Source organism: Notamacropus eugenii, chromosome 3 (assembly GCF_028372415.1).
Source record: "Notamacropus eugenii isolate mMacEug1 chromosome 3, mMacEug1.pri_v2, whole genome shotgun sequence".
NCBI lineage: Eukaryota > Metazoa > Chordata > Mammalia > Diprotodontia > Macropodidae > Notamacropus > Notamacropus eugenii.
The window spans coordinates 89,371,160-89,398,948 of NC_092874.1; the positions used below are offsets into that span (position 1 = coordinate 89,371,160).

General features: G+C 36.0%; 1 protein-coding gene and 1 long non-coding RNA gene across 14 annotated transcripts in view; one reads left to right on the forward strand and one right to left on the reverse strand.

Moving 5' to 3' along the window:
• Positions 1 to 27,789, reverse strand: part of RBM33 (RNA binding motif protein 33) — a 178,356-nt gene that overhangs the window by 89,057 nt on the left and 61,510 nt on the right. For all 12 annotated transcript variants that reach the window (XR_011976745.1, XM_072652119.1, XM_072652116.1 and 9 more), the window contains one exon: positions 11,425 to 11,483. Coding sequence is in view for 11 of the 12 variants with exons in the window: in XM_072652119.1 (XP_072508220.1) it covers positions 11,425 to 11,483 (59 nt within the window). In the remaining variant the exon portion in view is untranslated. The remainder of the gene's footprint in view (positions 1 to 11,424; positions 11,484 to 27,789) is intronic.
• LOC140532945 (uncharacterized) overlaps positions 1 to 27,789 on the forward strand; it is a 77,791-nt gene that overhangs the window by 3,315 nt on the left and 46,687 nt on the right. The window contains exon 2 of one of the 2 annotated variants that reach the window (XR_011976746.1): positions 5,273 to 5,342. This is a non-coding gene — a long non-coding RNA (uncharacterized lncRNA). The remainder of the gene's footprint in view (positions 1 to 5,272; positions 5,343 to 27,789) is intronic. The other variant, XR_011976747.1, reaches the window with a different exon arrangement.

Sequence of the window (27,789 nt, forward strand, 5' to 3'; positions counted from 1 at the left end):
TTAGCTGATCAACTTGGAAAGGCTTCCCAAAACATATAGGATTTTAGAAGCTCATGACTAAGAAATGGCTCTGCAAGCTAGATGGTTAAGAATTCTTGGATGACAGTATATTATCCTGAAGGGTTTTAAATACTCAAATGAAGAATTTATGTTTTATTCTAGAGGGGTTAAGAAGCCACCAAAGATTCTTGGGCAAAAGTATGAAATGGCAAGACTTTGGGAACATTATTTGGTAGTTATGGGGAAGACAGATTAGGAAGGGGATTGTAAACAAGGAACCCAATTAAGAAGCTGTGCTGCTGAGAAGTGATAAGGACCTGAATTAGGGTTATATTCACATAAATAAAGATTAAGAATTGAATTCTAGAGATTTTGTGGAGGAAGAATTAACAAGACAGATGAAAGGGTGAGCAAGGGAGAAAACGTGAAGAGTCAAGGATGATTCCAAAACTGGTTGCCCCAAAGGATGATGGTATCTTCAACAGAATCAGGGAAGTTTTGAAGAGGTATGGGTTTAGGAGGGTAAATAAAAGTTCCATTTTGGACATGGTGTGTTTGAGATGCCCAACAGATATCCAAGTTAAGATTCCCAACAATGAAATTAAAATTCAGGAACGATATTAGAAATGCATCTATAAATCTATATGGAACTCATGAAAGCTGATAAAACCTTAAGAAAGAGTATGGAGAGAGAAGATTGCCCAGGTTATACAGCTGGTGAGTGACAAATGCAGGACTAAGAACCAAGTTTTTTGCTTCTTGGTAGAGAGCTTTTTATCATAACATATTATTTACATAATTATTTACCATGGCAAACTTGTCTTTATGTTAAACAGTGTAAGATTAACAATCTAAAGACTAATCAAAATGCAATCATTATTAACTTTTCTTATTTAATACTGGTGAGGCATAATTATCTAAAGCCAATTATTCCTACCAAAACTATAACGCAGTTGTTTCTACTATTCATCAGACATAAATACTTCATTCAACATGACTTTTATACACTTAAGCAATTCTGCCTTCTGAATGAACATAAGATAAGGCTACTTTAATCCTTTCAAAAAATTACACTATTTTGCGTTTTCTTTTTTATCCTCTTAAATATCCTTCCTAGTTAAGAAATTAACATTCTCTCTCATCTAATTCTTACACAAATTGTACTTTTTCTCTTCTACGTATCTTGCTAATTACGTGATTTTATCTGTAATAATCTATTCATAAGGTGCTGATAACTTTGGTTACTCCCCCCATCAAAAAAGATGAAAACTTTGCATAAATTTCTTAGCACAAAGTTAATCTTATAATGCAAGGCATAAAGAGGATCTAACAGCTATTATATGACTTATCAGCTTTCCTGAAAGGGTCACTCAGTACACTTTCATAAGACTAATTAAATACCTTAACAATGTCATTGAAACTTCATGAATCTTTCAATAAATTACAGCCTTCCTCTACAACATGTTTTCATTTATTAATCTAACTTAAAATGCAAAGTGCTATATAAGAAACCCTTCCACAGTTAAGTAGGGCCACTCAGTTAATTCTGATATATGATTTAAATGCAAAGAATAATGGCCACTGTAACCTATGACACAAGTAAAACTATCACTATCTGTCAAAAGATGTTAATCCTCTTATTTCAAAAGTGACCAGTCTTAAAAAAAAAAAATCTCCCTAAAAGCCCATTTTGGAAGATATTTTATAACTTATAAGGCAACAATAGTGGCATATGGAATGGTTCTAGAAATTCAAAAATACATAGTATGCACAGATAGAAGCCAGTCCTCGGCTTCATACTGTGACTAAAATTGCTTAGTGAACTGATGGTTCATAAACAGGCACAACACTAACACTTCAGACCTTCAACTCTTCTAAGAGTTCAGTTCTAAGGACTGAAATATTACTTGGTAATAGAAAAATACTCATTAGTTAATATACAAAAAGGCATTTTTGTTTTTATTAAGTTTCATACATTTCAGCTTATCAATGACAAATTTCTTATACAATTAAGGTTCAAAATATATCTAATTTTATTTCTAACCATTTCACTAAAGTACAGTTCACATTTAATTCAGTCATGGCCTTAGTTACAAATATACATTCTTCCATAACACTCAAACACAAACAGAAATATAAAAACTATTTGAGGTTTTAGAGGATTCTACTTATTTTCCATACTACAGAAACGAAAGGGTTTCAGAAAACTGCTAGTAGGGTATTTATGTGTTTACTAAGTTGGTCATATTGGATTTTGGAAACATTACAAAAAGAATTTGATTTGACACAGCAGGTAATGCCAAATTCAAAATAACTTCAATTCTAAATTATGGCCTAAATGAACAACATTCTTACTAGAAGAGAGGAAAACAGGCAGAGAGGTAGCCAGCAAAGTAGTCAGAAAACACCTTTAATTTTTTTATAAGGGAAGAAATATCAATCTTCTTTCAACGCTTGCAAAGGACTAGCCATTTTCCTGCATAGCCACTTTGTCCACTGATGTTAAGATCAGAAGCTACTAACATTTCCTATTAGGCCTCTTTCTTTCCTCTGATACTGCTATGATTCTGGTACAGGCCCTCATCACCTCATTCCTGGACTATTTCAATAACCTGGTGGTGGATCAGCTTGCCTCAAGTCTCTTTTCACTGTAATTCATCTTCAGTTGTTAAAACAATGTTCTTTAAGTTGAAGTATATGAATATAATGAAATACTACTGTTCTATAAGAAATGATGAACAGGCAGATTTCAGAAAAATCTGGACTTTTGTGAACTGATGCCGAGTCAAGTGAGCAGAATCAGGAGAACACTGTACACAGTAATAGCAGCATGTGTGAAAACCAACTTTGATAGACTTAGCTATTCTAAGCAATGCAATGATCTAAGACAATTCCCAAATAACTCATGATGGAAAACGCTACCCACAAGCAGAGAAAGAATTATGGAGTCTGAATGCAGATAGAAGCATATTATTTTCTCTTTTTCTTTTTCTTGTGGATTTTCCTTTTTGTTCTGATTCTTCTTTCACAACATGACTAATGTGGAAATGTTTGCTATGACTGTACATGAATAGCCTATATCAGATTTCATGCTGTTTTGGGGAGTGGGGATTAGGAGGAAGGGAGAGAAAAATATGGAACTTAAAATCTTATAAAAGTGAATGTTGGAAAAAAAATTAATAAAAAAAATGTTCTTGAAGTGAAGTTCTGATTATGCCACCTCTCTTCATCTTTGTCTTCTAGCTTCACTGGTTTCCTTCCCAAGTCTCAGCTAAAATCCAATCTTCTACAGGATACCCTTCCCAATCCCTTAATCCTACTTCCTTCCCTCTGCTGATTATTTCCAATTTATCTTGAATATAATTTTTTGGTACACAGTTGTTTGCATGTTGTTTCCCACTGGTCTGAGTTCCTTGAGAGCAGGTACTGTCATTTACCTTTCTTTGTATCCTCAAACCCTAAAGACAGAGCCTAAAGATAGCACCCCTTAGTTACTGGGTTCCCCAAAACTTATGATGTGATGGCCAATTGTCTAGTGATGAACCTCTTCCAACTTTGCTGGGTTAGTTCTTAGGAAACAGACACAAGTATACTGAGCCACACTATATTCAAGATTGCTCTAATCTGCAGAACTGCCTTTGAGAAGTCTGGCTCATCTCTATTCTACAATGAGATATTAAATTAAGCTTTAGTCAACATCCTCCCCCAATAAAAATCCAAAATACTTATATATTCTGGTGCTTCGCCAATATGAGTTCAGAAATTTCTTACTTCCTTCCACAATACAAAATTAAGCATCAGCTCATATAAATAGCTCCACAATAGAAGCCTTATATGCATTAACTGGAGAAAGATCTATCATAATATATAAACATCCTAAATAAAATTCAGAGATCAGGCCACAAATGAACTCCCACACATGCCTCTTCCTTACTAATCCCATCCAAGATATCAAAGCACTAACCCACCTCCTATATCCCCTTGAATAAAGAATTTGCCAAAACATTCCAACACAAATCATGAAATACCAACTTTTGGAGGGAAAGACATACTCAGTATGTTAAAAAAATAAGAAATTTAACATCATAATTTTTCCTAGTTTTTAGTTCACATAATTTTTGCTTTAGTTGTTTGGTCTTTTTGATAATTTTATGCCTGGTAGCATTAACAATTTCAATGTGTTTGGAAGTGTATGTGCAATTGTTATGACACATAAGTCAACTTGACAACGAGGAAATAAAATGGAAGATACTAATGATTAAAAACTTTTAGTCTACTACATGACTATCTAAACCAATATCTTAAGTAAATAAAGTCAGCTTCCCTTTAAAGCAGGTATGACTTTTTCTAGGTCAGGATTTTTCAATGATTACCCCACTAAAAAAAAAACAAACCCCAACAACAATCATCCAAACAAATAAAAACCCAGGGACAGTCAGTGTCAGCAGTACTGAGAAAAGACAAAAACACTAAAACACTGTTGGATACTATGAATTTGTCCAAACGTTATGAATAACAATTTTGGATTATACCAGAAAAATGACAAACTGTTCATACCCTTTTTATTTTGCAATCCCACTATGGGGGAAATAACCCCAAAGTCAAAGAGAGAAATGAAGTTCCAATATGTAAAATAATATTCACAGCAATACTCTTGATATATAAAGAACAGAAACAAATTTGGTGCTCATCACCTGGGAAATGGCTGAAAAGGCTATCACATAGGAATATAATGGATTAATACTGTGCATTAAGACATGGTGAATAAGAAGATTTCAGAGAAACGTGGGAAGAAATGTATAAACTGATGCAGAGAGAAACAGAACCAAGAGATAGAGATGGGGACTGACTGGACTTCAGGTACGCAGGACTGGTGTACAGAATTTCCAGATCAGGAAACTCCCTGTACTGTTACAGATCAGTACCACCTCTTTTTCAACTTATAATATTAGAGAATTAGAATGAGGCAAGACACTGAATGTTTAAGTGATGTGCCCAAATGCACAGAGCCAGGAAGTGTCAGAGATTGAGCCGGAACTCAGGTCTTTCTGACCCCAGGGCCAGACCTCTGTCCACTATGACACTCTGTCTCTAAAGAACTAAGAAAACAAATACTATGACAACAATGCAAAGTAAAAGACCACAATTAAAAAGAAGATAAGCAATAAGTAGTAGAAAAACCACCGCAGATCCCAGAGAACATACAGTGACATATACCTCCCCTTCTCACTATACTGGAGGGTTTTGCTTAATTGTTTTTCTTTGTTTCAAGACACAGTTCAAACTGGGAGACTGGAAGATTGAAATGACTGTGATGTGAAGACAGAAGGCATAACTAAAAGGTATTCAATAAAGTTATATCATTTCACGACTACAAAATGTTTGAAAACCTCTGCTATGCATTATACTTATATAAGTGTTTTTTTTTTTTTTTACTCTGTTCTCTCCTTTATGGAAGATACAATTAGGAAAGAAGTAGTCACAACTGGGTTAAAATCAAAAAACTGGTATATAATGTAAGCTTTGAAAATATTATATGTTATCTATCAGGGGAGAGGGAAGAAAAGTCATTTTTGTATAAAATGAAAAATCTTACCAGCATTATTAATCAAGATTGTCTATCTTCAATGATCTTTTAAATAATTACAGATAGGTAAAAATATGATTGATAGGAGTTGTACATTTAATAACAGTAATTATCTTAGTTAAAAACAAGTCATGTAATTTCCTTTGTACAGAAACTTGTTTTAAAAATCTATGAGGCTTCAAGTCAGTATCCATATTTATATACTAATCAATAAATACTTGGAGGATACTTAAGATTCTCTGAGCAAAGAGAATTTGCAACAGGTTTAAGAAACTTTATTACTTAGTCCTAAGTAGTTTCACAGTGCTGTATAAATGCTTATTTAAATACAACATTACTACTACTTGTTGAGTATGTTATAACAAGGATTCTTTTTGTGTATGGATTGGAGTAAACAGACACTGAATCGCTATCAATTCTCCAATTTTACAATTCTGTGGTATTAAATTAAAATTATAATACAATTTCTTGTTCTAAGTATATAATCTTAATTGCTTAAGAGTTGCAATAATAATTTACAAGCAACTGTGTTACTAGTACACTATAAAAGCTTATCTATTTCTTGGGCTTTCAGTTACTAGGGAACCAAGTTTTTTTTCTGATGCTATGAATCATGTGCAAAGTACTCTGGTAAAACAGCAAGTAAAGTTAAAGGGTTACTGAATTTTAGAAGCCATCTTATTTAATAGCTGTTATCATAGTGTTTAGCTGCTGCTGTTCCTCCTGCAGATGGGAATTCATTGATATGATTAAATTTGATGGTATGATAATATATGGTAATCGTGATTAATCAGAAACCCAGTAGCAAATGGAGGATGCTGGGCATTATGTCACCTGCATTTTAAACTGCATTCCTTCCATGCCAGCCTGACAATATCTGACAGCTGGAGGAATATCATAACTACATCTGCTTACTACTACTTATAGTTCTGATAGAAAAAATTCCCATCATTCCTTCACTGTCTTTATTGCTATAATTACTGGGTTCTGCAGACAAGTAGAAAAAACACTAAGTGTTCCAAAAGAAAGCATTTTTTCTCATTGTAGTACATCCTCGATTCACATCTGCAAAGACCATAATCTGAAAGAAATGTAATTTGATGCAGCAGTCTCATTCAAACATGATTTGCATGAAATGCCAAATAAAGCACAATCCAAGGAATGTCAATCAACACCACCTGATACCATGTACCCTACTAAATGAAAACAACATACATTAAAAACTACCTGTGATTTGCTACTGCTACACAGTAAATAGAAAATTTCATTTAATGGTACTCTATTACAATAGTAATGCCATAACCAAACAGAGTAATTTAAAAATCAAAGCCACAATAACATCACTCCTTCACCTAATTTTTTAGTGTTTTAAACAAACACACCACTATGAAACTGTTTAGTGGCCAAATTTGTTATTTTTAACTGGGTTACTGGCTTTCAAAAGGTAATCAATGGACTGAAGAGATGATAATAAAATATATTAACCAAGATGCTTTAAAACATTATCACTTAAAATCATATCAGATTTTAGTATTTGTAGCAATTGAAAGGGAACAAAAGTTAGTTTAAAAAATCTAAACTTAAAATGCTACACTGTAAATCTGTAATATGATGAAGATATCTCTGTGATGGCTTCAAGTGGCAAACTTTACATATGATCTTGGGTCAAAGGCATAACAAATATCAGGAAAAAAGAGACTAGAAAACTAAGTTTTAACAAGAGAAAATAACAGTTAATTAATTAGGTGGAAAATGCTGAACTATAAATTCATTATCTTGTTTAAAACAAAGAAGGCTCCTCGGAACTGAAAGCGAAACTCACATAGAAATGAAAATGGATGTTTACTTATGTAAAGGCAATTCAAAATAATTAGCAAAATATAAAACGGGTCTGGGAAATGAGATTTCAAAGCCTAAGTGGTTGATGTAGCACATTTTAACCCTCAGGGGTATATGCTAGCTGCCTAAGCCAATCAGCCATGCTAAGAATCTGTTATTTAAATAACTGGAGGATATATCTATGCTTTCTCAAAAAGATTCAACTCTCTGATAGTATGTTTCAAAACATTAACTAATCTACAAAAAGATAAGAGCACAAGGAATAAGGAGGATGTTTCTACTGTCCTAGTACATTTATTTGGTGGTAAAATTCTAGGTTGTACTAGGTCCTTCTAGTCATAATTATTTAAATATACATATACTCAGAATAAGAGGATGTGCATGAATAAGAAAAGATTTTAGTCTCTAAGTCCTTCAAATGCCATAGTCCCTGAAGAGAATACAGGAAAGTCATAATAAAAATCCAGTAGAAGCACAAGCCTCTGATAAGGAAAATTTCCATGATCTCTAAGCATCTATTTCTCAAATATAATTTTTTTCAAACCACTTAGCAAGTATTTCTAAAGCAAATTTACTCAAACTCTGAAATTTCTAATTCAAATTTCTAAATAATTCAGTTTTATGTCAACAAAACTAAAACAAATCTTGTTTCAATATTCCATATTATTTTGAATAAACTGGCAATTTTAACTTAAATGGTAGCTATTCCTAAATAAATAGCCAAAACCATAAGTATACATGATAATACTGATGAATAACTCCTCCTCCCAAAATTTTTAATAATTACTTAGTACAAAGGCTCTTACAGACAGTCTGTGAATTTTTTCTTCTTAGTATTTTGATAATTGTATTTTAAAATAATTGGTTTCCTATATAATCTCACGCATTTTCTTTTATGTATGCATTCAAAAACATTATACCAAAGAGTCCAGAAGCTTCAGGAAACTGCCAAATGGCTTTATAAGAGCAAAAAGGCTAAGAACTCCTGATTTAAGGTTTACAAATACAATCACTCATGATGAGAAAGTTGTGAATATATTATTATCTTCATTCATAGATTTAAAAAAAAGTTTAGTGATTTACCCATGATCACACAGCAAGCAAATTAGGCACGCTTTGGATTCAGATATCCTGACTCCCAAGAACAGAAGTATATACATTATGTCATAATGACTCCTAACTCTCAGTTCCTGTTCTCCTTCAAATGAATACAGTAACAATATTAAAAACTTACACTTACTACTAGAAGTTACCACTCATGAATGATGTGTACTGATAATTTTACAGCAATTATCAAAACAATGATCCATAGTAATCTTAGGATGTGTCCTTCTTTTAAATAAGCTACAATAATCACATACAATGGTACTCTGTAACAAACTTCTCATAAACTGTAGGAATTTAAGTTCAAAACTTGGAACTTCTTATACCTTAAATCATTTTTTTCAAAATAATCATTACTAAAACAATTCTAAATATACTTATGTTTAAAAGATACGTGTGTTTATTCACTGCTCCTTAAAATAATAAATACATGTCTGAAGACTTAAAGGACAAGTAAGAATAAAATGTTTCCTCTTAATTGATTCAGTTCACTATTTATAAACTACAGAAAAGATAACCAATTTTCAGCTTTTGTATACAGGTGTGCTCTGCTTTGAACAATATCTAAGGTCATTAACAGTAACGCAAAAATCATGCTTTTATAAGGTAAACTAATTTTAACTGGTCATAAAGGCTTACTAAAAATAGGTTAACCATTCAGCAATACAAAAAAAAACAAAACACCACTCTGATTTATCAGAGTACCTAATTTTTATCTTTATATAAGAGGGTTTTTTCCCTTGTTTGTTTGTTTTGTGAAGTGAAACATACCCAATATTAGCAACTGTGTGATGTCAATTCTCTATAATTTCATTCCCAAGTGAGATTAACTATATGTACCTAATTTCACTGTTTGAAGCTATTATTTGGTTTAAGTTATATCTAAGAAATGTTGTGACTAGTATTTCATGATATCAATCAGGTTTAATTAAGTAATAGTGGAGAGAAAATAAATGTAACCCAAAAAAGACAAACTAAAAGGTACATGAAAAAAGGGAGAGTTGTAACCATAATAAAAGTATTTTTCCTTTACACAATATTCTGAATGTCACTTTGAAAAGGCCTTCAATATAATGAAACAGGTGTCGAGATATAATTACTTTAAGAAGATGGGCTTCAGAGTAAAGTAGAGCAATGGCCTGTAAGACAGAAATCCCGCCTGATTTAGGTGGAAGACAGAGCTTTTCATGTTTAAGAAACCAAAGAAAGGAGAGCCAATACCTCCTAAATATTATTAAATATCTCCAAACAGACACTAAAGTTTATTATCACTTAATTCTCTAAATCACTGGAGGGAAGCACATCCAAATCCAGAAACAATTAGCATTGTTTCTGAGAATGCTTTTTTTGGAAAAGGGCGATTCTCATATTCCAAATACAATAATCAGAAAATCTAAATTTCTAATGAAATTTAAAATATTAACTGCATTGTACTCTAAGGCTTATCTGACTTTTTACCTCTAAATTATCACTTAAAATTTATTGAAGTACATTTGGAAAAAACACAAATGAAAATTAAAAGTGACTCTTCTAATTTTATAGTTGCTATAAACACATTTTTACAAAGCTATCAATTACAGTATTGACTTACGGCTATTCCCTGTTTACAATTTCTTGTCCATTTTGAATTTTAGAATATATCATATTATTATTGCTGTAATGATAGTGAAATAACCATGAAAATTACTTCAATAACAGTTTAGACACACACCTTGAAATTTTTTCATACAAAATACTGTAAAGTACTTCAAAAGTGCTCAAAATATTTCTGCTCTTCAGTAAGTTAGCTTTCAAACCTATTCATCAAAAAATATATATTCTGCAATTTAAAGCACAGAAATGCTTACTCCAAAATAAAATAATTCACTGGTTTATAAAAAGATTTAATAAATCATGTGAAGGAAAAACAAATGCTTTTTTCTTTGCTTATTTTCACTATTTGAAACATTTACAAAGTTTTCTACTGACTGGACGAACAGTTTTAAGAATCATCAGTATTTCAGAAATATTACTTTAGAAAACAATCCCATAAATCACCAAACGGTACTTACTTGAACAATAACAACAGTTAAGAATAATAAATAATAAAACACTATTGAATTGAAATAACTGCAATGAAATAACTCATTTACATAGCATTTTATGGTTTAAAAAGCACTAGATAGTTGAATCTACTTTTGATATATTTATAGACAGAGGTAGATCTATTTTTATTTTCTGTGGACTTTTGCAATTTAAGTATTTAAAAGGTCTTTCCTCATATTTTAGGGTTATTTTTTGTTCAATATAACTACATATCTACATACTCTTACTTGTTTTCTGAACTCATAATTACCAACTATAATAAAAGCCTTATAAAACATTGTATAGGAAACTCAAGGAAATATTTTTCCAACAAAGCAATTGCCAGAAAAATGAAAGAAACTAAGGAAAAGTTCTAAAATATACTTTAAAATTTATTTTCTGAAATGCTGTTAAATCAAATGACTGAGCATCTTTTTTTGTTTCAAAAAAACCCAATTTGTTAAATTTCACATACATGTGTATGTCTACACACACACACGCGACAACTTTTAATAACAGAAGGATCTTTGCACCTAATACAAGGAGGCAATAATAAAATCAAAATCCATATTCTTTAAACTAAAACACATTTGAACTTCCCACTGGTGACTCTGATCCAACAATTTTACAGTTAAACAAAATTAATTCTGCTCTCAAAAATCCATTGACCTTAAGCTTTTAACAAACATTTTCAACTGCACAGATTATTGTCAATATTTACAAATCCTTAAAATTATATTTAGCTGGAGCCACTTTTATTTGCTATATTAATATTTCTTTGCAAATGTATGCTTATCCATATCACAGCAGAAGGACCAGCTGCTACTCACTGGGAATCTCTGGGGTCCTACAGCAGGTCTGGGCTGGCTGGGTACTGGTAACAGGGGCACTAAAAGAAGAAAAACACCTTTTGTTGTGAATTTGTTTTGGTTAACAACGGTACAAAAAGAAATAATGCAATTTACCAAACAGGTAAAGAGTTGAAAGTTGGCACAAATTTGAGCACCCCACACACATTTTTTTAAAAAAGAAAGCCCCCCAATATTTTAAATGGTAATAAGAAATTTAGATTTCACTAGTTAAATATTTATAAGATTTCATTTTTCTTGAGGAGATGACTCATTTCCTATTTTTCAAATATAGCTAAAAGAACACGAAAGAATTTCATTTCTGGTGCTCGCAATCACCCCAAAATCTAAGTACAAGTAACTTTTTGTTAATCAGAGGAAAAAGAAAATCAAACTACAATAGAAACAATTTTTATAAGGAAGCCTACTAATTAGAAAGAAGTATCATATACTTTAATTAGTCCATTTAAAATACAGGATAATTTCATAAATTGTCATTAAGTGGGTTACATACTACTGCGCTTTTAAAAAAAATTCTGGAGCTTAAATATTGTGGTTTTATAAAAACAAAATACAATTACACATGGAATTTTGCAAACAAGTTCTATTCTAAACTTCACATAGCAAGCAGTTGTTGTGTTTGGAGACACCCGAAAATTAGGAGAAAATAAATCTTAAAAATACAATAATTGAGGGTATGAGAGGAAAAAAATTAATTTTTCAATTATTAAATGACCTCCCCACCTCAGTTACTCATGGAATTCAGCACATTAAGCTTCTTATTTAACAAGATTCCATAGTTCAAACATCAAAGTGCTACTAGGCTCGTTAAGCCAATCTCTGAAAATGTGACTCAGAGAAGCTCCCTCATTTAAAAAAAAAGATGCAAAGACCTGCTGCCAGAAAAAGTTTAAAGGGGGAGAAGGGTAAGGAAAGGAGAGGGCAGAAAGGTCATTCCTCCCAAGAGAGTAATTTGTAGAGTTTTGAATTTTACTGTTCGTAGTTTGAACTAAAATATTTTTTTTCTTTCTATTTCACCTAATTAGTTCAACAACCTTTTACTAAATGCTTACTCTATCTGAGGGCAGCTAGATGGCACACTGGATTGAGTGCCGAATCTAGAATCACAAAGACTCATCTTCCTGAGTTCAAATCTCACCTCAAATACTTCCTAGCTATGTGACCCTGGGCAAATCAGTTAATTCTGTTAGCCTCAGTTTCTTCATCTGCAAAATGAACGGGAGAAGGAAATTTCAATGGAGTCATAAAGAATCCAAAATAATTGAAAATCTACTGAATAACAATAAATACTCTATCTCAGGGATTGCATTGTGTACCAGTAAACAAAATACTGCCCTCAAGTAACATGAGATCTAGTTGAAGAAAGGAAGTAAATAAATTATAAAGGAACATGTCAGAAAGTACAAAATGTGCTATACAAATTCATCAATATTGCTTAATTCTAGACATGGAATCCAAAATATCAAGTCATAGCATCAGATATCTCAGCTAAAAGAGTCCTCAGAGGTTACCTGGAACAAGAATCTTCTCTCCAACTTGCCTGGGTGGTCATCTAAGTTTTGCTTTAAAATTTTTTTAGTAGGTGATATCCAGTGAAATCCACTCCATTCCTGGATCTCACTCTGGTCACACAACTAGCTCCATCTCCTTTAGCTGACACACAAAGATCTTCACTATTGTCTTCTACACATTTCTAGCATGTAAACTGTCATTGCTAACAAGCTGCAGATGTCAGAGAAAAAGGTAGCAAAGCTCAGAGGCCCAATCAACGAACAGGCAACTTATAAATGAGCCAAGAACTATGCTAGGCACAGAGCATCCAAAGAAAAAAATTGAAATAATCCTTGAAGTAATCCAAAAAAAAATGTACATTCTCTCAGAGGAGACAACATATATGTACCTAAGTATATCTAGAATTAAAAAATAAATAAATACACAGTAGTTTAAGGAGGCACCTGCACAATTGTAGGGAGGAGGGAATCAGGAAAATAGAAGGTCAAGCTTCAGCTGAATCATCAACAAAGTAAATGATTCTACAAGGTAAGGCAAACAGGCATTCCAGACATGAAGGAAATTCAGTGGAAAGGCCAGGAAACAGGAGATGGACTGCAATGTGTCAAGAACAGAAAGAATTCTAGTCTAGCTTGATCAGACAGTGTTGGAAGGGGAATCATATGCAATGGAGATGGAAAGGCAGGTTGGGGCCAGATTATGAAAAGCATTAAAAGTCAAGATTTTATAGGAAATAAAACAGGGAGACACTGGAGTTTATTAAAATGAGGAGGGGCATGATCATAACTGAGTTTAACAAATAACTTTAACAAATAATGTAAAAGATAGACTCAAATGAAGAATCACTGCAGGCAGAGAAAAAAGTCATTAAGCAGGTCATTACAAGAGTGATGAGGGTCTAAACTAAAGTGGTGGCTGTTTAAGTAATAAAAAAAGAGATGTATGCAAGAGGTAGAAGCAACAAAATTTTGACTAGTTGCATATGTTGGGTGTGAGAGTTAGGAGTTAAGGATAATGCTAAAGTGGCAAATTTTGGTGATTAAAAAGATAGTTGTTTCCCTTAATAGAAACAGGAAAACTGGGAAAGGGGTAGGTTTGCATGTTTGAGGGAGGACGATTGAACTGTACATGTTAAACTCAAGTTGTCTATGCAACTTCTGGTTTGAAATGTCCAACAGGAAAACATAGTCTAAAAGGGAGTCAAAATGGTGAAGTGACAGAAAGGAGTACAGTAGGGTACCCTCTGTACCAGATGGAATTCTAGTAGGATAATCCAGAAAAACTCACAGTGAGCTCTTTGTCCAGCCCCAGCTCATCAAAGGGAGACACTAGTGAGGTCTGAAGACACTGGGTACAAAGTCAGCCAGAACCATATTGTGCAGGTAGCACCCCAGCATCAGGAGAAGCTGTGTATCAGGACAAAACGGGGTTCCAGAATGGGGGGGGGGGGGCATTGAGGGATGAGGCAGTATGTATGTGCACTGTGATGAGAACAGGTGTGAACTGGCAGTTTTGTTACCGATTACCCAGTTCTAGATTCAGAGCAGATTGATAGAGGGGTCTGTGCAGGGCAGTGGGGATTCTGGGTAGGGAGGCATAGAGCTAAATATAGAGAAAGTTCAGAATTCATTAAGAGCAGTGATGTGGCTCAGGTTTCCAAGGGCAGATTAGGTTCTCTTTTCCAGCATCTAGGCCAGACTGCAAAGAAATAATCAAGGCAGGAATCCCAAACCAAAGGAGAATCTAAAATTTTGCTATTTTGAACCAAAAAAGATTTCCAGTTAGTTGATAAGAGACAGAGTCCAGCACCATTCTTCTACTGCAAGGAACCTGCAGAGCTTGGGGTAGACTTGAGGGGTGGGGAGGGCACAGGATCAGCCATCAGACTTTGCCCTGAACCACACCACTTAAGGAGCACCAAAAGCTTTCAGGTCCACAGTTTTTCCCTGAAATCCCCAACAAAGTAGGAGCAAAGGGACCAACCCAAGCATTCCCTCCAGAAGTGCCACAAAGCCTATCCCCAAACATCAAGTCCCAAATCCAGAAGTAGGATGGAAGAATGGGCCAGCAAAAGAAGTAACTTTATTATAGTAAGAGTTAAAAAAAAAAAAAGGTTTAAAATGTTTTCATAAATAGGATAAGAGTACTTGCCAAAAAAGTTAGAAAAGAACCATGGAAGAACTAGAAAGAGCTTGACACAAGAGGTACAAAACCTTACTGAAGCAACAAATACCCTGAAAATTCAAAACAACCAAATAGAAAATAACTTCATAAGGCAAGAAGAAATATTAAAACGAAGTCAAAATTATAAGAAAAAAAAAACAAAAACCAGAAAATTATGTAAAGTATTTCATAGTGAAAGCAACTGACCAGGCAAACAGATCAAGGAGAAAAATTTAAGGATTGTTGAACAATCTGAATATCATGACCAAAAAAAAAGAGCCTGGACATTGTATTTCAAGAAATCTTAAAAGAAAATTTCCCAAATCTCTTAGAACCAGAGGGCAAAGTGGAAAAAGAAAGAATCCACTGACCATCCCAAATGAAAACGCCCAGCAACACCATAGTCCCAAACCAAAGCTTCCCAGTCAAAAGAAAAAATACTCCAAGCAGCCAGAAACACCATGTTTAACACTATAACCTATACACGATAAACACCATGAAAAATGAGCAGCATCAAAATGAAGTTGTATTTCCCTATTCATATTAGAGGTTCCTGAGTGATGGAGTTATTTATTATGATGGGATCATAATAAAGTTGCCTCCAGCCCCAAGATTCTAACTTCCTTATGGGTCCCAATGAATAGCATTTATGTCCTGATTTAACCACACAATCTAGCTTTAACTATACAGGCCCCCAGACTCAATACAGTCACGACTCCCAGATCCAATTCACATATTTGAACAGGTGTATTCTTGTACTCCACCACAACCACATCATCCATTTAGTCCAAGACAGGACCACAACACTTAACTATCCAACTATCCATCTTGATCAGGCAGGACCACAATAGCTAGCCAACTGGAAAGCAGCATGCCTGGATGTTTGACCATCAAAACATAAAAGGGACTCTACCCATTACCTAATCCCTTAACAAATCCCTCCTGTCTCTTTAATATTCATAATTTCCGTTGTGTAATCAGCATCATTACACTATAAAATTGTCTGTCTTGTCTAAGTTGCTGATTCCTCTTGGAACCTAGACCACTTCTGAGGGGTGCTGATCTTCAATAAATGCCTATATGTAGATTAGAGATGGTCTGATTCTGAATTCTTCAGATGGTGCCACCACAACACACCATGAAACCATAACAGTAGCAGTGAGTCAATGCTACCCTTCCTTTCCAAACCCTATTAGGAGAGAAAAGGGAGGGAACAAGCAATTATTAAAACCTACTCTGAGCCAAGTACTTTACAAATATTATCTAATTTAATCCTCACAATAACACTGAGAGGAAGGTGCAAGGGACATATCAATGACATGCACATACCCAACATGCATCTTTCCATCATTGTTTATGAGCTTAATTCTTCTAAGATCAAAATATCCTAGAATTTGCAATCACTTGGTTTCATCAACAGAATACAGGTGATCAAGATAACATCATTTTTACAGCAGAAACAGTTTGGAACTACTGAAAATATAACATAATTTGCTAAGTGCAAATCCAGCTCAATCTTCATCTCCTCCCTAATTATAGGCAGAACTCAACGACCATCAGAAATATTTGTCCAAAATAAGACCAAGGATATAAACTCAAGTTAATATGGCCCTTTCAAGTTTACAGAGTACTATATACACAAAAGTTTTGCAAAGTATGAAACTCAAACTTTATTTTATAGATTAAAAAAAAGTTCCTCAAGTGATTTGCTCATGGTCATGTGGCTAATTAATTAAGTGTTGAAACTAGGGTTAATATAACAAATCTCATTTTTTTCCCATCCACTTTGCTATAGTCACTTACCCTATAAAAACAAACTATTTTTCACACTACTGTGGATTTTACCCGCACTTAGGAAGTAAAGTCTCTAAGATATAGCTAAGGCACCATTTTGTCTGCATGCAGCCTTTCCTGATCCCTCAAAAGGCAAAGGCTCTCGCTCTTCAGCTACTATTGTAGTCAAATGCATAAGCACTAAACACACTTCCCTGTCTGATACCCTGGGTGATAACAACGTTCCCCAGAGCACTTGAGTCATCTCCACAGTCAAGACTGACATGGAATTTTGCATAAATCTAACATGTAGAAGAGAAGCAACTTGCATAAGGAGAGTTCTTAAGGTTACATTTTGCTGAGTCAAACATTTTCTTAAAATCAACAAATGATAAAGACAGGGATACTTTGCATAATCAGCTGCATAGATGACCACAAATAAGATGGTCTACGATAGAAAATCAGCTGTGAATACTTGGTACCTCCTGCCCCTTCTTTTTTAAAATCAAGACTGCACATAGACCATTCTCATAATTTTATAGACAAGAACTGCAGGTAAATGGGTCAGTACTTGTCAGTGATTCTTCAGAGGCTTTTATTTCTCTGCCTTCTTTGATACAGAACTGAAAATAGAACTTCTTAATTCAAATTAAAAAAAAAAAGTCAATAAGAATTTATTAAGCACCTACTATGTACCAGGAACTGTCCTAGTGTTACAGATACCCCCCAAAAAGGCAAAAACATTCCTTGTTCAAGGGAGTTCACAATCTAATGGAGGAGACAACATGAAAACAAGTATGTTCAGACAAGGCACATACAGTCTAAACTGGGGATAACAGAAGGAATGCACTAACATTAAGCGGGGACTAAGAAAGGTTTCTTGCAGGAGGTGACATTTAAGTTGCATAATTTCAGAATTGTCCCCTCTAGCACCTATTTCTTCCATGTATACTTGGGCAGGTTCAGCCTTTTTCCCTGCCTTGCCCTTGCCTTCTGAAATAAAATATAGAAAAGGTAAGATAACATTTTGCGAATAATTCAAGTCCATTATTATGGATATTAACTACTGTGATGTATTATAGATGATGAAAGTTTGGGACATGGTTATAGAGGTTGACCTCAGTAAGATTACATCTTGTCAAACAATACAAGAGTCTAGCAATAAAATGTAGGTACTAATGCTGATATGACCATATACATGGCATATTAATGTCTTTTGAGGGTTAATAAAGAACCCATAGAAGATTGCATGCCATTTCACAGAAGGAGGGGGAGAAAATCTAAGAAAGTGATAGTAGAAAACTGAAAACAAATAAATTCATTTTAAAAATGAGAAAAAAAATTTTAAAAGAAAGAAAAAATAAATGAAAAGAGAAGAGGTGACAGAGAGGACAATCTGTTGGAAGAGACAGGATGGAATGGGACTGATTCTTGAACACAATAGCCTTGGTAATGTCACTTCACCATGTGAGGCAGGGTGAAAGAGGAGATATTGGCAGAAAGCACCTGAGTGATAGGAGATGAATAAGAGTGGAGAAGTAGGAACACATGGCGAATGACTTCCATATTTTTCCAAGAATGTAAACTTGTCAGCCTTAGAGGGGTACTGAAATATGAAAACATGAGGAAGTTTCTCAGGTGAGAGAAAGGGGGGAGGAGCAAAGACATAAGGCGTTTAAGGAGGAATGAAAATGTTTGGAGAGCCGCTGTGGAGAGCGAGAGAGCAAGATAATTAGGGAGATACAGTAAGACTGCCCATTAGCAGGGAGGGCCCAGGGTCCAGCTGAGATTATGTCACATAAATCCACAGTGGACTCAGGACAGTTGCATGATTTTCTCCACCTTCATTATCAGCACGTGTAGGCACAAATATAAGTGGCAGAAGTGATCTAGGGCCAAGGCTTGACTGGGTGTAATCAGTGATATGATTAAAGGAGTGGGGAATTCAAGAAAAGAGGAGAATGTAGAGTTGAACTGGTTCACCAAGGAGTCAAGATGGGGAGAAGAGGAGTGTCTAGTGCAAAGGAGATGGCCTAGAGGAGAACTGAGGGATCAACGGATTAGAAGTCATACTGTGAATGAAAAGTAGGATCATATAAGAGAAGGCAGAGGGAGAGGTGAAAAGCTAGTTAGTTATGGTTGGATGAACAGATTTCAGAGTTTTTCAGCAGAGTGATACACTCTTGAACACAGAGGAAGATGGCAAGATCAAGGGTATGATCATCTTTGTGTGTGGAATGGAGAAGTTCATGGGAGAAGAGTAGGCTGAGGAACTGAGTGGTTAGGGAATTTGAGCGAGAATCAAGACATATGCTAAAGTCCCCGAGTACCAGATCAGGAGGTGGAGAAGAAAGAAAAGTTGCAAGCCAATATCAAACTTAAACAAGGAAAGCAAGAGACTAACCTGAGCATCTGTAGACAATGGCTACCAAAATTTTGAGTGGGTGGTAGATATAAATAGCATGAACCTTAATGGTAGGGAGGCTAACGAATAATGAAGGAAAGGAGACAATCTGAAGTGCCAATGGGGAGTAAAGAGTATTTCAATTCCCCTCCTCAAACCATGAACTGAGGAGAATGAGTGAAGGTGAAGCCAATACTGGAAAGAATGATCAGGGAGATTGTGTCATCAGGGGAAATCCAGATTTCATTAAGAGGTAGTAGACAGAAAGAGTGGGAAAAGAAAAGATTTAAAATGAAGTTAAGTCTGTTCCCTATGGAACAAGCATTCCAGAGGATATAATGGAAGGACTAGGTGGAGTTAGCATGATACTTTGGGGTGGGAGGACTGGTGGGATGGGAATGTTGAGGGAGGTTTAGATGATGACCTACAGGAGTTCAGAGTCCCTGGAATGTGAAGGGTACAACCATATGTGAGAAGGTTTATCATTGAGTGCAGGGCACCACTCCTCTCCCCTCAAAAGACAAGCAAAGCAGAAGATGGGAGATGGGAGGTCTGAAGATGGAGGGAGCGCTGTTGCTGTTCTTCACAACGCAGGTAGGAGATTAGGCTGGCAGCAAGAGGCACAACTGATATAGATACAAATGACTGACTGAGACAGATGAAAGATACCTGTCCTGGCCCCTGGGAGCCTTTCTTTAGACAACGTGCTACATACAGCAGAAGATGGAAGGCTCAGAGCACTAGCACACCCATGGTCACCTTATCTTGCAACAAAAGCAAGCATCATATGTGGTGGGGATATTCTGGTCTTTTTCAACAAGTACAGGAGTGAAGCAAGGACAGCAACTCTCCCCTCTATTATCTGATATAGTTATGGATATTCTAGCAACAGCAATAAGACATGAGAAAGAAATTAAAGTCGTGAAGCTAGGTAAAGAAGAGATAAAACTATTCCTATTTCCTGATGGTATGATTTATTTAGAAAATGCTAGACAATCAGCAAAAATACTAATTGAGACTATCAATACTGTCAACAAAGTTTCATGTTACAAAATAAATCTTCAAAAATCAACAGCATTTCTATATATAATAATTTTAAAAACACAAGAAGCAATAATAGAAAAGGAAATCCCCATTTCAAATACCAACAAAATGCATAAAATATCGAGGGATGAAAAATATACAAGGACTAGAGATCACTACTAGCACTGTGCTGGTAAACCATGGTCACTGCCAACATCCATCAATCAATCAACAGCCATTTATTAAGAACTAATTACGTGCCAGGCATTGGTCTTGACCCCTAGGCATGGCATAAAACCTGAAGAGGAAGACATCTGCAACCTGATGGAAGACTGAATACGTGGGAAGTCCCATCATAGAACGCATAAAGCTTTCCTGACTGGTACTAACTTGGGATTTGGCTTTGTAATCTCAAGTCACTGAGTAACAGCAGAAATAACTACTGGAGAGGGGTAGAGGCAACAGAGTGTTTGATATACTGTCATGAAATTCTGTACTCTATAGTTTCCAATCAAGGATCCCACTTTACCATCATCAGTTTAAGAGTGGCCCATGGAGCATGACATACAATGAACATTCCACATACCAGATCATCCTCAAGCACTTAGCGTTACACAACACAATGTTACTAAGGACTCAAAATTTTCAGAAAGCCATTACCGACCCACAACCCATAGAACATCTACAAAGAAGTAACTCATGGCAAATTCTGCACCCAGAGGCCACAGAACATTGGAGCGAGGGAGATTTCTGTTCCGGAGAGACCTGCAAACCTCTTGCAAAAGGTCCTTCGCGCCACGGACTGGGCGCCAGGACTAGGAACTGAGTACAGCCCTGCCGAGGCCACGGCACCGAGAGGAAAAGATCCGAGCGGGCTTCAGGGACGGGATCTCCAGCAGCCGCACAAGTCCCTCCAACCACAGGTGACGGGGGTTGGTGAGAGAGTCTCTTTGGCGGGTCAAGAGAGGGCAGTGGGGTGCCCCCATGGCTCGGGCCCCCTCGGGAGGCGAGGCGGTGGTGGACAGGGGCTCCCCAAGCAGGCAGGAGCTCAGATCCATTGTTGAAGGTCTCCACATAAACCCCCTGAGGGAACTAAGCCCTGTGAGGCAGCCGTGCCCCCACCTGAGCACCTGAACTTAATCTCACACTGAACAGCAGCCCTGCCCCCGCCAAAAGCCCTGAGGCTGGAAGCAGCATTTGAATCTCAGACACCAAACGCTGGCTGGGAGGATCAGGAGGCGAGGTGGGTGTGAGGAAAATATTCAGAGGTCAAGTCACTGGCTGGGAAAATGCCCAGAAAAGGGAAAAGAAATGACTATAGAAGGTTACTTTCTTGGTGAACAGGCATTTCCTCCCTTCCTTTCTGATGAGGAAGAACAATGCTTACCATCAGGCAAAGACACAGAAATCAAGGCTTCTGTGTCCCAGCCCACCCAAAGGGCTCAGGCCATGGAAGAGCTCAAAAAGAATTTTGAAAATCAAGTTAGAGAGGTGGAGGAAAAGCTGGGAAGAGAAATGAGAGACATGAAGTCAAAGCATGAACAGCAGATCAGCTCCCTGCTAAAGGAGACCCAAAAAAGTGTTGAAGAAATTAACACCTTGAAAACTAGCCTAACTCAATTGGCAAAAGAGGCTCAAAAAGCCAATGAGGAGAAGAATGCTTTCAAAAGCAGAATTAGCCAAATGGAAAAGGAGATTCAAAAGCTCACCGACGAAAATAGTTCTTTCAAAATTAGAATGGCACAGATGGAGGCTAAGGACTTTATGAGAAAGCAAGAAATCACAGAACAAAACCAGAAGAATGGAAAAATGCAAGATAATGTGAAATATCTTACTGGAAAAACAACTGACCTGGAAAATAGATCCAGGAGAGACAATTTAAAAATTTTGGGACTACCTGCAAGCCATGATCAAAAGAAGAGCCTAGACATCATCTTTCATGAAATTATCAAGGAAAACTGCCCTGAGATTCTAGAACCAGAGGGCAAAATAAATATTCAAGGAATCCACAGAACATTGCCTGAAAGAGATCCAAAAAGAGAAACTCCTAGGAACATTGTGGCCAAATTCCAAAGTTCCCAGGTCAAGGAGAAAATATTGCAAGCAGCTAGAAAGAAACAATTCAAGTATTGTGGAAATACAATCAGGATAACACAAGATCTAGCAGCCTCTACATTAAGGGATCGAAGGGCATGGAATAGGATATTCCAGAAGTCAAAGGAACTAGGACTAAAACCAAGAATCACCTACCCAGCAAAACTGAGTATAATACTTCAGGGGAAAAATTGGTCTTTCAATGAAATACAGGATTTTCAAGCATTCTTGATGAAAAGACCAGAGCTGAAAAGAAAATCTGACTTTCAAACACAAGAATGAAGAGAACCATGAAAAGGTGAACAGCAAAGAGAAGTCATAAGGGACTTACTAAAGTTGAACTGTTTACATTCCTACATGGAAAGACAATATTTGTAACTCTTGAAACATTTCAGTATCTGGGTACTGGGTGGGATTACACACACACACATGCATACACGCACACATACATAGAGACAGAGTGCGCAGAGTGAATTGAAGAGGATGGGATCATATCTTAAAAAAAAAAAAGAAATCAAGCAGTGAGAGAGAAAGATATTGGGAGGAGAAAGGGAGAAACTGAATGGGGCAAATTATCTCTCATAAAAGAGGCAAGCAAAAGAATCATTAGTGGAGGAATAAAGAGGGGAAGTGAGAGAAAAACATGAAGTCTACTCTCATCACATTCCACTAAAGGAATGAATAAAATGCACACTCGTTTTGGTATGAAAACCTATCTTACAATACAGGAAAGTGGGGGATAAGGGGATAAGCAGGGTGGGGGGGATGATAGAAGGGAGGGCATGGGGAGGAGAGTGCAATTTGAGGTCAACACTCATGGGGAGGGATAGGATCAAAAGAGAATAGAAGTAATGGGGGACAGGATAGGATGGAGGGAAATATAGTTAGTCTTATACAACACCACTATTATGGAAGTCATTTGCAAAACTACACAGATTTGGCCTATATTGAATTGCTTGCCTTCCAAAGGGAAGGGGTGGAGAGGGAGGGAGGTAAAGAAGTTGGAACTCAAAGTGTTAGGATCAACTGTTGAGTAATGTTCTTGCCACTAGGAAATAAGAAATACAGGTAAAGGGGTATAGAAAGCTATCTGGCCCTATAGGACAAAAGAGAAGACAGAGACAAGGGCAGAGAGGGATGATAGAAGAGAGAGCAGATTGGTCATAGGGGCAATTAGAATGCTTGGTGTTTGGGGGGGGGGAGGGGATAAAAGGGGAGAAAATTTGTAACCCAAAATTTTGTGAAAATGAATGTTAAAAGTTAAATAAATAAATTAAAAAAAAAATAATAAAAAATAAAAAAATGAAAAAAAAGAAAGCCATTACCTACAACATTAGGAAAATATACCGCAGGTGGCAGTGTATGTACCTTAACCAGCAATCGTTAAAATGGTTCAGTCTTTTCTTTAGTTAGGATACATGGGTCTGAAAATCAATATGTAGAAAAGAGAAAAAAAGTAACTGTGCTTACAGCAAGTGTTTAAAAAAGAAAATGACATTCTAAAAATCGTTTGATTCCCACACTGAGTTCTTAACCTAGGCACTCTATGCTATAGATCTCAAGCTACCCCCATGTGACATGAGATGGAGAACGGGCCAGAGTCTATAGAGAACTTATTCTTGGCCATTATTCACTGGTTTAAAAACAAACAAACAAACAAGTCTATGGGATCTCAAGATGAAAGCAAGAATGGAACTTACACTCTACAGCGTATACAGTGGCGAAAGATAGTTGGGATGAACTGTACATGTAACTATTTTAGTATGTAAGTGTTCTAGAAGTCATAGGCCAAGGAGGAGGGAGGCTATACAATCAATTAACAAATATTTATTATTAATTATCAGTTAGCAAATATACTATGTGCCAGGCACTGTGCTAAGCTATAGAGATACAAAAAGCAATTGAAGACAGTCCCTTCCTCATGCAGCTTACAACAAATGAAGGAAAATAACTCTCAAACAAATGTATACAAAGCAAATTATACAAAGGATAAACAGAGAATGATTATGAGAAGGAAAGCACCAGAATTAAGAGGACTTGGGAAAGGCTTCCTGTAAAAAAAGGGATCTTAGATGGGACCTGAAGGAAAACAGGGATGTCAGTAGACGGAGATGAGAAGGAAGGCATGAGACAGCCAGAAAAAATACCCTGGAGCCAAGAAATAGCGTGTCTTGTTCATGGCACAACCAGGAGACTAGTATCACTAGACTGAAGAGAATGTGGTGGGGAGTGTTTCTGCAGATATCTGTGATGTAAATAGAATGACAAGGAAGAAATGAGGGAAGAGTATGAAGGCTATCTGTGTCAACACTGTACTGTTACACTGTTAGATTTATGTTGTATGTGTGCACTATCTACAATCAGTGCTGCTGCATTTATAATGAAATGTATTTAAATGTCTTCAATCATGTATAATACTACATGTGTGACAAATATAGGATAGAATGTAATGGATAAATAAACTAAATGGATTTGCAGTACACTTAATATTTATGACATTTCATTTCTGTGCTTATAATATTCAACAATCAATTTGGTCAATGGGAGAATCTCACCTAGACATTTACAATTTTCCTCATGTCCACAAATAATTAAAGTACAAATATTTAATAGGACCAAATGTGTAATGCTATAACCTCCAAAAAAGTTGGAAGAACTCAATTCCACATTGGCCCAGGGAAACCAGTTTGTAAGATACTTGGTATTAAATCCTAACTAGTTCAAAGATGGCATATACTGTCTGTGTGGCCAAGTACAAATTATTTAACTTTTCAGTGCCCCATACAACAAAGATGATAATTTGTCGATCTGTAGTAGAATGACCAAATTAACTCAAGCCCAATCAATCTTATCCTGTCCTAAAGTATACATAAAGTCCATTTGTCTATCTGAAGGCCAGCTGTGGAAAGATCACAAGGAAAAGATACATGCCAATAGGATTCTACAACTGTAGCATTAAACGTTTTTTCAAAAACAACAACAGAATGTGGGTATTTTGTTATTAGCCCATGATCATGGTTCACTGCTTTAACTTGCATCATACAACAATGAGAAGGGCTAGAAAATGTTTACAAGCTGATAAAACAACTAGCTGATTTGTAAAAGACTTCTGAGATACTTGTCAGAAGCATAGGCTATTTCTCGAATCATAGTAAGCTCTAGCAATCTTTTTTTCTATTGGACTAATGTAAAAGCTTGTGTCTAACCAACTGTCAGTTTACTTGCCATGCTTCTGACCATTTAGCTACTTGGCTTTTATAAAACAAGAAAATATGTAACATTAACAGATGCAGACATAAGTAAAATTAATACGACAAATTAGATTTAATGCAGTTCCACAATCACAAAAGCAATTGAAAGTAGCATCATGTTCAACAGCCCTTCTTTGATACATCCAATTCATCTGAAACAAATGCCAGGCTCTGTTGGAAATAAATTTTAATTCTTTCCACGGGATTAAAGCAAAAATCTGCTATTAAAAATGGTTTCATTTTTGGTCACTATCTTTCCTCTCTCATTCTATTACTGGTCAAAAACTTGTCAGAATCACTTAACTTGTTCCCTGTGCATCTATGTCAGTGCCACTATGGATGATCTGCATGCCATAAAAGCCATCAGAGCTACTATATCAACAAGAACTATCAAAAATTCCTATGAAGAATAGGAAAGCCCTCTTTCTAATTGAAACCACTTTGCACAGCAAGAAACTAGCAACTCCATAATTCAGAGTAAATGTTAATTAACTGGTTCCATCTCACAGGATAGTCTTCTGCCACAGGTTGTAGCTAAGCTTCCAAAAGAAATGGATGTGAATTTTGATAAAGATAATATGAAGAACAGGAACTGTTTTTCATTCTTGTCACTGCATCTCCAGCCCCTTAAAAATAGTAGATATTCAATAAATGCTCACTAAATTTCATATGAAATATAAATTTTCTCCCATCTAGTTACACATGGCAACAAAATTTATTTCACTAAGCTTTGCTATCCATAATCACTCACATAACAATTATTGGAAAATGAGCTTTGTTTCTAAAGATCAGAATCAACATGGTCTACATGGCAAACTATGTGGCTAATAAAAGCCTAAAATTCATTGTTAAAAATACTGCACTAATACTTGTGATGTAAAATTAATAGAACATAATAATTATGTACTTCTTTAGCAATTCTCTGAAAACATACTTTAAAGGTAAAATGGGTACATGGTCTAGGTATAAAGATTGATACGATAAACAAATAAGTGGAGCAAGGAATTGTGTATTTATCAGATTTATGGAGAAGGGAAGAATTTTTGACTAAACAAGAGAAAGCATTATGAAGTGCAAAATGGATAATTTTGATTACATTAAATTGAAAAATTTTTGCACAACCAAACCCAATGCAACGAAGATTAGGAAGGAAGTAGAAAACTGGGAAAGAATTTTTGCAACTAGCATCTGCGATAAAGGTCTCATTTCTAAAAGATATAGAGAACTGAGTCAAATGTACAAGAATACAAGTCATTCTCCAAATGGTAAATGGTCAAAGGATATGAACAAGCAGTTTTCAGAGGAAGAAATTAAAGCTCTGTACAATCATAAGAAAAAATGCTCTAAATCACTACTGATTAGAGAGACATAAATCAAAACAACTCTGAGATACCACATCACACTTATCAAATTGGCTAACATGACAAAACTGGAAGATGATAAATGTTGGAGAAGATGTGGGAGAGTTGAACACTAATTGTTGGTGGAGGTGTGAGCTGATCCAACCATTTTGGAGAGCAATTTAGAACTATGCTGAAAGGGCTACAAAAATGTGCATGCCCTTTGACCCAGCAATACCACTTTTAGGACTGTATCCCCAAGAAATCATAAAAATGAGAAAGGGTCCCACATGTACAAAAATATTTATAGCAGCTCTCTTTGTGATGGGCACAAACTGGAAATCAAGGGGACACCCATCAATTGGGGAATGGCTGAATAAATTGTGGAATACGAATGTAACGGAATACTATTGTATTATAAAAAATGATGGGGGCGGAGCCAAGATGGCGAAGTAGAAAGACACACATACACATAGCTCCGAACCCACAAACCACAGAATGGCTAGAGGGGACCAACCCAGGGCGAATTCTGCACCCAGAGACCACGGAATATTGGAGCGAGGGAGATTTCTGCTCCGGAGAGACCTGCAAACCTCTCGCGGGGGGTCCTTCGCGCCATGGACTGGGCGCCAGGACGGGGAGCAGAGGGCAGCCCTGCCGCAGCCACGACACCGTGAGGAAAAGATCCGAGAGGGCTACGGGGACGGCTCTCCAGCGGCCACGCAGGTCCCCCCACCCACAGAGGGACCTGCAAACCTCTCGCAAA